General features: G+C 45.0%; 1 protein-coding gene across 1 annotated transcript in view; it reads left to right on the top strand.

Annotated features, from left to right (window-relative positions):
- Positions 1-233: 233 nt before the first annotated feature.
- The window catches only part of TMIE (transmembrane inner ear), a 31,565-nt gene continuing 19,971 nt past the window's right edge, over positions 234-11,827 (top strand). The window contains exon 1 of the mRNA XM_037382729.1: positions 234-653. Within this exon, the coding sequence (XP_037238626.1) occupies positions 555-653 (99 nt within the window). The 5' untranslated portion in view covers positions 234-554. The remainder of the gene's footprint in view (positions 654-11,827) is intronic.

The raw sequence follows: 11,827 nt of genomic DNA, 5'->3' as shown, positions 1-11,827 counted from the left end.
GATGTGAAATCCTCATCTCCAGTAACACTGAACTCTGCTAGCGTTGAGTACGTATGATGCTGATGATGCATCAGCTTGGCTTACAGCCCTTTGTCATTAAGGGAAGAGAATTCTCTCAACAGGCCAGGAGAGCAAGAGAGCTAGAATCAGTCAGGCAGCTGTTAAAAAAAAAAAAAAAAAAAAGAAAGAAAGAAAAGGAGAAGGAGAGAAAAAAAAAAAGCAAAGCCAGGGTTTTCAGTGAGTGAATCGCCTTCCTCCAAGGGAGCAGTGAGGCTCTGAGGCTGCTTTGCTCCCTGCATCCCCCCTTCACGAAGCCCGGCTTGAGGAGCAGCAGAGCACTCTACTCTGTAAGCGACACCAGTCTAATTAATTAATGACTCCCCAGCGTCAGCTCTGTGGCTGCTGGGTTAGAAAGGAAGGCAGTAAAGAAGGGCCAGGACAGCACGCGACTGCTTCTGGTAAATGCTGAACGCAGCTGGGAGCTGGCTGGGTTATTCGTAACCTCCCGGCTTTGGACTACAGCGCAGAAGTCAGAGATATACTGGGAAGAGAAGATGGCGTGGGATCCACCCTTGCAGCATCCTCTCTCCTGGGTGAGCTCTTCCTCCCTCTTCTTGTCCTGCTCCAGAGCAGCTGTGGCACAGTTAATTGAGGTAAGGAGCAGCTTGCTTTGTGAACTGGGGGTTTGGGGTGTCCAGGAACGTGTTTTTCCCATGCACGTTACCCAGGGAGGACAGGCAGGGCGGACAGCAGAGACTTTAAGGTGGCTCCATGGAGTTTGAGGCTTCTTTGGGAGATGCTTGTTGCTTTCTACAGGCCCAGCACTGGAAAGAAAGTGCTTTTAAAATACCAGTAGCTGCTGCTGAGGACAGTCAGCATTTTAGGGCTGCTTTAAGCCCCAAAGAGGGCTTGATACTGCCAAGGGCCAAAGTCACAGCACAGCATTTTCTAGCCCAGTACTGCATGTCCAACAAGTGTCCCACATCAGAGGTTCAGGGAAAGAAGAGAAGGACCAGGCATGACCCAGGTGATCCTGTCCCTGGATCTACTTGCCCAAGTGAAATGTTTGAGCTGCATTTTTCTTCTTCTCTCTCTCTCATTTCCTCCAGCTCAGCAAAAACATTAACCTCTGAGGTGACATTCCTCACCTACAGCTCAGTTTCAGAACTCTCCCCTGAGGGTGACTTTGTGCTTTCATGGCCCCAGCTCCCTCCAGCAAGGCTGGAATGAACCAGGAGGGAACAGCAACTTCACATCCCAGGTCTACACCCTGGCAGCAGTTATAGAAGTGAGAATCTGGCCCCTCAGAATTACAGCTGCCAAAAGTTTTGCATCCCAGCCATTTTCAACCTTTTCATTGCTTTTCCTAAGGCCTGAGCCATGTTAGAGGCAGCTGCAGCATTGGTCCAGGATCAGCCCCCAGGGCTGTGGTGCTGATGAGCAGCGTGTTCTTGCAGCAGATGCTTTGCTCAGATTTCTGGGTTTAGCTAAACTGCTCAAAAATGCATCTGTGTAGGCATAGCTGTGTGAAGGGCTCTTACAGGCTGGCATAAGCAAAGATTTTTTTCAGTGTTTTAAAACTTTGCATCCCTGGCTGCCTTGCGCATCACCTGGCCTCACACCAAACCAGGTCTGATCTCTGCCGCCTTTGGGGTGCACGTTTGGCAGTTTGTCACCAGCACATCAAAGGCAGTGACAACCATGCAGAATTCATATCCCCATGCCACAGTCCAACTATTGCCTTGACTCTCTGGTTGTTTCATTTTAAATTTAGTAAATTCAAGATTTTCAAATGGGTCTGCCAACCCATCCTACCTATCTGACCACGATATAACATCCCCAGCAAGGCAAATGGGAACCTAAAACTCCTTTGCACACTCATGCACACTTTGCTGTAGACATTTTTCACATTTTTCCAAGCAGTTCAGCCTACAGCAGCTTTCAAGGTGACAAGCGAGGCAGAACTTTCTCTTACAGTGCACATTTCACAAAGCACGCTTCACCGCACCCCAGGCGGCGTGCGGGCACAGCACCCACCCCACCAGGAACATGGTCCCTTTCATTAAGTTTCACAGATGCACAATTCACAGGAACTGTCTTCACAACAATGCAAAACAAAGATAAATAGCAAAAGTACCAAAAAAATTATAAAACATAAGTAATTTTATGCACTGCTTTACTTATACCAGACGTTCTTGAAAACTTCTCTGCTTAAAGCACATCAGAGGGAGCAAATCTCACCTGGAAACACAATCTGCACGGCAGGTTAACTACCAAGTACCCAAAAATGAGTTTAGAGGAACAGTCAAGTTTTTGTAGAAAGCAGATGAATTACAGGCTGCTCTGAAGCTCTGCAAGGACTTTTTACTTCAAATAATTATACAATGTAGTTATCCAATATAATTCAATTTATGCTATGCCAGCCCACCAAAGCAAACAGAGAGAAGGTCAAAGGGGCTAGACATCAAAGCATTTCAGCAAGCTTAAAGAAAAAAGCAACAACAAAACACACAAAAAACCCCAAGCCACAATAAAAAGAAGTAAAGAAACAAGAAGATGCTCTTATTTGATGGTCTTCAAGTGTTTTCAAGTGTGCAGATTCATGTACACTGTCCACTTAGGAGCAAAGAGGCAATAAAAGCCTCCGAATGTCGACTCTAATTGCACTGACAAAAAGCTTTCCTCTTTCACAGGCCTTTTGGAGGAACTCTCAGTCCCCTGGTTGAAAGTTAACTGTCCAAGGATTAGCAAGCTACCCCAGCACTGGGTAAATTTGGAAATTGCTCCATGGTGTGCCCTGCCCACTGCCCGTGCAATGTGCCAGAAGCCCTCCCCTGTGCATTCACATGCTCAGACTTTAGCAGGTGCCAGATAAACTCCTGGAAGGCTGGGAAAAGGCTCTTTTCCAGCATCACACTAGTGCTCTAGCAACAACACAACTGAAGAACAAGAGAGCATGGCTTTGGCTTTTTTTCCTCCTTGCACAGGGCTGCTCAGACAATGCATTCAGCTCCCATAAAATAATATCCTCTAATAAAATAAATTCATTACATGAAACACAACTAGCGCTGGCCCATTCCTTAGCTTCCCACCTTCCCCATCACCCCCCCCAGGAGCCCCAGCTAGGATGAAGCTTGCATTTCAAGAAGCAGGCAGTTTACATAGGGAAGGAGAGATGAGGCAATAGCACAGCTCATACTGCTGCTGCTTTTGTCCATCAGATCTTTGACATGCCATGGGGATGTGGTGGAAACAGAATTAGGGCAAGTTGAGGAGGGAGAGCCATCAACATTTCCAGTGCCTTTCAAACAGAAATTTCCTCTTATAAAGGCCAATACAAACCCCATCACTTCTCAGATTCAGCCCTCCTTTGGGCCAGGGCTGAAAAGTAGCATCATGCTTAATAATCAGCTTAAGGAATTGCCTGCTCTGTAGAGCAACAGGAGAACCATCAGGACTTTGCTTTGGGAAAGCACAGGGAAATCTGGGTTTATTTGAGCCACTTTATTAACATTAAGGACTGATAAACCAGCTGGAATAAACTATATTTTCCCAGTAATCCTGATATGGTTCATTACTGAGTTCTTGACAAAATTATCTTCTCATTCCTATACCAAGGCTTTTGACAGCCCTTACTTGATTTACCTGGGTTTTCTCCTTTTTTATAAACTCTTTGGAGGTACCTAAGGAAGGAATCAGGCTGGATAAAAGCAGATGTAAAAATTAAATACCAGTCTGAAAGTTGGACCTTTCCCATTCCCACTATTTCATAGGAGAGGTCCACCTTCTTTTGGCAGAGGTTAGGCACATCAGCCTCGTGGGTTATCACAGGGTGCTCTGGCCCCAGATGTAATGAATTCCTTATGTAGAAACCAATAAGGTGACCTGATCAGGATAATGTGCATCAGGTCAGCTCTTAAAAGACTTGGACCATGTGTGAAGTTGGTCCCTGGGATGGGAAGGCATAGCAGGTGCTCGGGATATAGCATTTTGTTTAGTCAATGATCTCTTTATTGAGTCAATTCTGCATCTGTCAGACCTTTGCCAAGCGCTTGGTCTCTGGATTAGAATTTGGAGCTTCCTGTTCAGGAGATTAAACTCTGTCCTAGGAAGCCACATAAAAGAAACTCTTCAGAAGCTTTAACAGACCAGAACAAGGTGGCCCTTCTCTCTACCAAAATAGAAATTAAAGAAGCTTCTGGTCTCCTGCGAGTTCTAGCTTGGACTCCTTGGAAAAGCTGCACCACAGACTTGAGAGTAGGGAAGGGGGAAAACAAAAACAAAACAGAAAAAGGGGGGGGGGGGGAGGAGAAAAACCCCTACCAAACCCCCCAAAATCTGTTCTTTTTAACTAGTTATGAATAGCTTCAGCTGAGCGAAGACAGGGCTTGGTGGAGTAGGGTAAGAAGATTACTGCAAAATAAACTGAAGGCCAGTTTAAAGAAAAGGAGGGGTTAATTAAAGGCTTTCAGATGTTTTCCAAGACCTTCCACTTTCAAATTGCCATATAGACAAATGATACAGTTGATCCATGGGGTGTTAAGTGGAGTTCAGTCTATACTACACTTAGCTGTATATAGTTGGGCTCCAGGGAGAGCAACCCTCATCTATAGCCTCCAAATGAATGTGATGGGTGTAATGCTGTATATAATAATCTAAAAAATACTCATGTGTGATTGTAGTTTAAATGAAGGCAGGTAAAATTAGCTAGTAGTTATAGTGAACTTCTGAGGTTGATTTCCCTTGTGGATGCATAGATTTAACTCAATAGCTGTCAATACAGGGAAAACATCATAGTTCAGGTGGACATACACAAGGAACACACATAATGATTCGAGATATAAGAATTAGCTTTAAGAACTGCATCTTTAAGGAAAAGACACGTATTTCAGGTCAGCTGGATTCAAAATATTATGGAAAATTATAAAAGCTATTTTCTGGGAAATTCTTTGTTATGGTCAGTCTGAGGAGACAGGCTCAAGAGAGACAGAGACTATACAGGGTACAAAGTCACTGATCCCTCCCAGACCCAAACTCACATAAATATTAGGGAAAACCTTAGACATGCTCTCAGAGCACTATTGTTATTTGCAGAGAGGTTGCATCTATAACTAAATCATTAGCAGGGGCAATAAAGCAGCTATCCTAAATGCTACAGCTATGCTAAAGAGGCAGTGTGACTGCTGCTGTTCTCAGATGGAGAGAGGCATCAGGGTTCAGCCCGAGACTGCTGCTCACAGGACATGAACTGGTCCAGGTATGAAAAACAATGAGGTTCCCATTGGGAAGCTGGAGGCCTGAGACCACAAGAGGTGTCCCTTTGGCCAGCCCAGGAGCAGCCCTGGCTCAAGCAAGCCTCACAATCAGGGCAACAGCTATATCTACATGGTAATTTCACATTAATTACTAGATTTATCAGCTATCACACTTAGACTCAGTCATTATTATCAGTCTTCTTTTCCTAAATATATAATCCTATTATATTGGCCCTTGACCTGTGAAGCCACCAATCAATTATCATTACTGTGCTTTCAGTGTTTCATCTGGACTCTGCCAGGGTTCCCCCACCGCTGCAGAGGATTTCGATAGCCTTACTAAATAAGTGTTGCTTGCATGGAGGTTTGTCCATCTGTCCATCCTGTCACATTGTCCATCTCCGTCTTATTACTTGGAAGGAGGGGAAAGAAGAGAGTGCACATGTGCATTATTTAAAGCTCAGTCCTCCTGAACCATCTGTGGCCTTTAGATACATGTAATCAAATGCAATTGGGAATAAATCTCATTAGTTTTTCAAAGCCCAGCCACGCTGCAGCCAAAGCAGCAACACCAGTCAAGCCTAATTAGAAGGGGCATTAAAAAAACAAAACAAACAACAACAAAAAAAAACCAACCAAAAAGACCTTGACAAGCTGTGCCTTTTACAATTTTTTTTCTCTGTTGTTTAATGAAGCAAATTAACTCCTGTATCCAGCAGCTATCTCCTTTTCCACTAGGGATAATAGCTCTGCTTCCCCCACCATCACCACTGACAGTTTCTGTCTGCCTGAAATGAATCAGAAACAAAGCAATCATGATTATTTTTTTTTTTTTTTTCCAGTTAAAAGAGCCAGTGTCAAACTGTTCTGACCTAAAAATGCAACTTGCCTGGAAACGATTTAATGTTTTGGGGGTTAGTAGATATTTTACAGCCCTGAATGCCCAATGTCAGTTCAGATCCAACTGTGAAGAGTAGTTTTTCCTCCTCCCAGCCCTTGCTGGGCACTTGGAGAAGCTGCAAAGGTGATGCCTGCACACAACACAGAAATCCTTTCTTCAGTGCAACTCTGAGACATGCTGGGATGGAGGAGACACATCTGGGGTCCACAGACATGGGGACATGCCATCCAAGGCTTGGGGGCCAAGACTTTGGCACAGCCCAGCCTTCACTGGGAGCAGATGCTGTACCTCCATAGTGAGGGGAACGGGCCACGGTGGGCAATAAAGCAGAACTGAGGCCAGGGTATCACGACCATACCCAGCCTTGGCTCCTACTTCAGATCCCCACCTCCTCCAAACCAGCCCTACAGGGTCTGAGATGTTGGAAACCCAAAGTATGGGGCCCCTGTTCCAGCTCCTGCCAGGGAGCCACTCGATCCCTAGGACACGCCAAAAATCCCCTTGTTTCTCTTTACTTGATCTCTGGGGGTTGAAGCAGCAAAGAATTGAATATCAAAGACAGGATTTACCTGCTCTAAATCCAACATCTACAAACTGAACACCCAAATCTGAGCTAGTCACTGTAGGCTTCACAAATAATCACAGAGGAGAAAGAATCATTTCTTCAGCAGGTCTAGATAAGTTTCCTCAAAGGGATGAATAGCCTTACGTAAGTGCCGCTTTCTCTCAGACATGAATAACCCTGGAATAACTAGTTTAGGCTTAACTACTTGTACCACATGTTTTTTTAGCAGCTAAGTAAGGGTTAAATGCATTTTTTTTTTTTCAGCAGGAGAGATTTAGCCTGAAGGTTAAGACACCAAAAATAAGTCTCTGCAGTACTGGCATCAACAAGGGATCGGGGCACCTCAGCTCCCGTGGGAGATGGAGTCAGTATGGCCAGAAGCTAAGGACCTACTCCACATCCTGCAAGGGCCACCCCGATCAACAGTTCATCTTTGGTCTCTACAGTTATTAGTAGTATTGGCCAGGAGTTACTCTCACTTTCCTTAACATATCACTCTAATCTTACTTTAGGCATTGTGCTGTACTCTGCCAGTTTTCCAGCTGCTGCTCCAGAGAGGCCAGGTCTTCCATAAATGTTACAGGGGTTGTTAACCCAAACATACATCATCGTCTCCTTTACATTTAGGCTGCTAAACTAAGCCCTAAGTTTCCCTTTTATATAACATGATTATACACTCTGCCAGCCCAGGGCCTCCTTGTTATTGCTTTCTGCTCAGGGCTGTTCCCTCCTGGAACCCTGACTTCATATCCCTGTAGGCACTGCCCAACAACTAAGTGGTAGCAGCACTGTAGTGAGGTTAACCACAGGTGTGGGTTTGCACCATTTCATTTGGTATATTCTCACCTGCTTGCCTTCAAAAGTCTTTCCCTGTTGAAATATTACCTGAGTGTTGCTAATGTTGTTTCTTGCCTGCATTTTCTGTGTTCCTAACAGCTTCCTCCACCTAAAGATGACTTCTCTGAAGCCTGGTATCTTTTGCAGACATCTTTTTTACTGCCTCCAGTCGTCTGGAGTCTTGTTTAGTGCAACTGCTTTGCGTAGATTAAGCAATGCTGTTCGCTCTCATACCAAATGTAACCTCTTCATCCATTTCTTCATCTTCCAATTCTGGGCCACACTGTGACCCAAGGGCACAAATTCACCCAGGATGGAACCGTTTTCTTGTGGGTTTTTTTCCCCCCACTCAGGTCTGCATAAGAATTGCCTTGTCCCAGTTTCATCTCTGGTGCATCTCATCTCCTTATATCTTTTCCTTTTGTCCCCAATCCATTCATCCTGTTATCTTGACATTTATTGCCAAGCACAAATCAGTAACTCCAAATCTTGACATTTATTCCCATGCACAAATCAACAGCTCTGAATCTTGACATTTATTGCCAAGCATTGCTAATAAGCACTTCCAATTTCCTGAAGCTGCTGAGAATTACTTTCATTAAGATGTTCCCACACACACATTCAGATGTGGGACAGTGTTGCATCTTTCAATACACTGAAGAGTTTGGACACCTTGTCGGGTCATCACATGTAGCAATGTAAACTTAACCACCTGCAACTGAGTCCCCATGTGTGCACACAGGCAGTTGCTGGACATCAGCTTGTATGCGATAATTTGCTGAGCTGCGGGAGCCTGGCCATTACACTACAGTAATTAATTGCACTGCATACCTCAGCCCTAGCACCCCACACTCGCTCTAAGAATATGAAGAAATGTTGCAGTGATTAAACCAAACTGTCTACGTGAATGGTCATGACTCTGCTGCAGTCTTGCTTCATGCTTTTTTCCCTTTGCACTTTCATCTTAAATATGCAATATATTTCACTGCTTTATGTACTGGTTCACAAGAAGATTTTTTCTGAAACCAAGTGGCAGAGAGCTTTAACCTTGTTGTTTCTTCCCTCCAGTGCAAGTTCAACCTTGTTTAAGGCTATGTTGTTCCTCATCCACATCTTCCTCCAGAATCATCCATAAACTGGTAGCAGGTGCTCCAACCCCTAGCCTTCCTGCTACTGATGGTGAGCACATGGTTCTGCAGTGGTCCAGAGCCTCGGGCTGTGCTCCTCCTGAGGCACACCATCACTGTAGCACCCCATACATCAGCACACCCCTTACCTTTCTGTCTATTTACATCTTCCCCATCTTTTTACTACTCCAAGGGTTTGTTCATCATTCCTTCGTGACTTAGAATGGGGAACATTTAAACATCAAATAATGCCTACTCCCACCTCTGGAAAGGTTTCTATATACATTGTACAGCAGCTAGAGGAGGATCCTGCAATCCGTTCCAGAGCTGTTGATCCACACTGTGATGCTGAGAATATTTTTTTAATTGCCCATCTCAGCTACTCTACTCTGTGGTGGAAATATTACTGGGTTTGAACAAGGATGATGCATCGAGTGCTTTGAGATCCCCAGAGCGAAGAGACTAACACTGGAAGGTTCAGCCCACAAAAGCAACAAGGATCTTGGGTTCCACACCTCTGTGTGTGCTGTAGAAAACCAGTACCACCACTTCCAAGCCATGGAGCTGAAGGTTGGTTCTTGTTCCCTCACCTTCAGTCTGCAATTTGCATTCTTTTTTACTTTAGATTCTTGGAGGACACTCTTTATGATTATTGCCAATTAATTTTTAACTGTAAAGTAAAACAACCTGCTGAAGATCATCAGGTTCTGGTGGATGAGATACCCCGTGGCTGGTCAGGAGACAGGTAACCATGTTACATGACACAGAAGGGGTTGCTCTCCACAGCTGCAGGCAGGGAATATACCCAATGAGCAGGCATCTTTTAGAGCAGACCCTCATGAGAAAACAGACTTCTTGGATGTAGAGGAATGCTACAGCCTTTCTCTTGTCTTGGGACTCTTTGTAGCAGACCATCACTCATGCTGAGTGTTCCACCATAGCCAAGAAAGCGTGGAGCATCCTGTTGCTGCGTGCAACACACCTGCAAGTGCGATGGCAAGGCAGGTGGAAGGAAAAACCATCAGCAAAGCGCCAGGCTCAGCTGGGCGGGCAGTATGTGCACCATAACCTCCAGAGCGGTAGCTCCACTCCCTGGACTATCATCAGGTCCTCTGGGGACTTGCTCCTAAGACAGTCCAGAGCAATAGCTACAGTCAGCCTTAGAGTTCCAGCTCTCTACACAGCTTTCGCCTCACCTCCACTCCCACCTGGAATAACCCTGGCAAGACTAACACCAGCCACGTCCCTGTTTGTCTCTCTGTTTTCCCCTTCCTGATGTGCACTCCAGACTTACCCCCACACGCAGAGTTCCAGCAGAAGCCCACAATGTCTTTTTCTCACCCATTTTCCTCTTAAATATCTGGCTCTTTTTCCCAGCTGTCATCAGAGACAAGTCTGGAAGAAAAGACCCATCCTTTGGAGAGCCAAGCTTCACAAAATAGCAAAACCATGCCAACTACTGTGCATGGAGTGTATCCTGTGAATCAGATTGAGGAGATTAGCTCTGGGATCAGCAGTGAATAGCAAAAGCTGAATCCAAGGCAGAAGGCAAACGTGGATCTCTGGGGTCAGCACTTCTAGTTAAACACAATTTTCTGAACCTAAAACAGTGCCCTGATTCCTCCCCAGGGCTGCTGCCTGCTGCGGCTTCTTCAATTTCTTTTCTTTGATGCTGGATGCTTTGTAAGGAGTAGAAAGAAACCATGCAGTGGAAAAGGGACCTCTGTCAGTGGCGGGTATCTCAGACTCCTACACTTCGATTGTCCCAGATGCCTCCACAAGACCACACCAACTCTGGCCAGATTATTTTTTTTCTGCCTTAGTTCACCTGTAGCAATTCTGGTTTTTGAGCACCTGATGGCCCGTGGCCAGTCCCTGTGCTACAGGAGGAGGGTGGCTGTCACTCATTGCAATGAGGTGCTGGCTAGCCAAGGCAGCCTGGCAGAGACAGGCTCGGACAGCAGTCCTTACCATCACTGATGGATTCTGAGTAGGATGCCCCTGGGAGACAAAGCACTCTAGACATGGCAGGAAGCATCCTTCAGGAGGAAGAGACTAAAATAAGGATTGTATTGCACAAATAAGCAAGTAATTGGAGAGTAGCTCCAGCTCCAGTTCAGTCTGTGGTATCCATTACAGCCCTGTTTTAACAGCACTTCCATGGGCTGAGAAGGGAAGGGCACTGCAGGGAATCAGATGTGCCTGTGTCTGTTCAGATCAATACTATTTATTTATTTATTTTTAGAAATTAAGTGTTTTCAGCTTCTATCAAAAATCTATTGCCACTTCAGGTCAGGTCCTCCATTCTGATATAAAGCAACAAAGGTGTTTTGCTAACAATTGTTCTGAAAGGTCAAGAGTGGGTTTTAATTCTATGATTTCCTGCACCACAACACATCATAACATGAAGCTCATTAGCAGTGAGGGGTTGTTAACCTCTAATTTTCTAAGCCATAAGCCAGGGAAAAATGCTGCTTGTTGGTATGAGTGACCCTACCATATCATCACTGCCCTGGGACTACAGGAGCTGACCTAGACAGCCTGCCTCACTAGTAACATCTGCCTTCTTCACACACCTGTAAAACATGTTCAGCCCCATTTCAGAGATGGGGAACACACCAGAATTAGGGACTGAATCTGCAATAAGACTTCGGTACCTTGTTTGTCCCACATTTAGCTACTATGGAGGCCATCAGGTCCATGTCCCGTTTTATCTAAGTGGTCACTCCAGAGAAGTTTGTTCTATCAAAGGCAGGTATCCGAGAAGCTATTTAACCCAGAATCTCCCATAGATGTTGAGTGGATCCTCAACAGTCAATGGAGCCCAGGCTGCAATTCACCTTACCTGAAGCACTAGCCAAATCACCATTAAACCACAAAAGGAAAGCTCACATCACTGTCTTCACAAGATAAGGCTCTCATTATTATTCCATTTTTTCACATATTTTCTCATTTCCCCCTTGCACATCACTCCTAGAGCCTTTTCAGCAGATGGAAATTAGTACTGTTCTTAATGCATCAGACATGCTCCCCTCTTTAACCGAAGTCCCTCTCTCTTTGAAGATAAGTACTAAACAGGACATCATTGCATCTCTTCTGACCTTTGATATAGATACAAACCACAGAATTTAATTCAAAGACC

This window comes from Falco rusticolus, chromosome 4, assembly GCF_015220075.1.
Source record: "Falco rusticolus isolate bFalRus1 chromosome 4, bFalRus1.pri, whole genome shotgun sequence".
In the NCBI taxonomy this organism is placed as follows: Eukaryota; Metazoa; Chordata; class Aves; order Falconiformes; family Falconidae; genus Falco; species Falco rusticolus.
The sequence above is the reverse complement of the archived record's forward strand: the minus strand, read 5'-3'. Positions and strand labels throughout refer to the sequence as shown.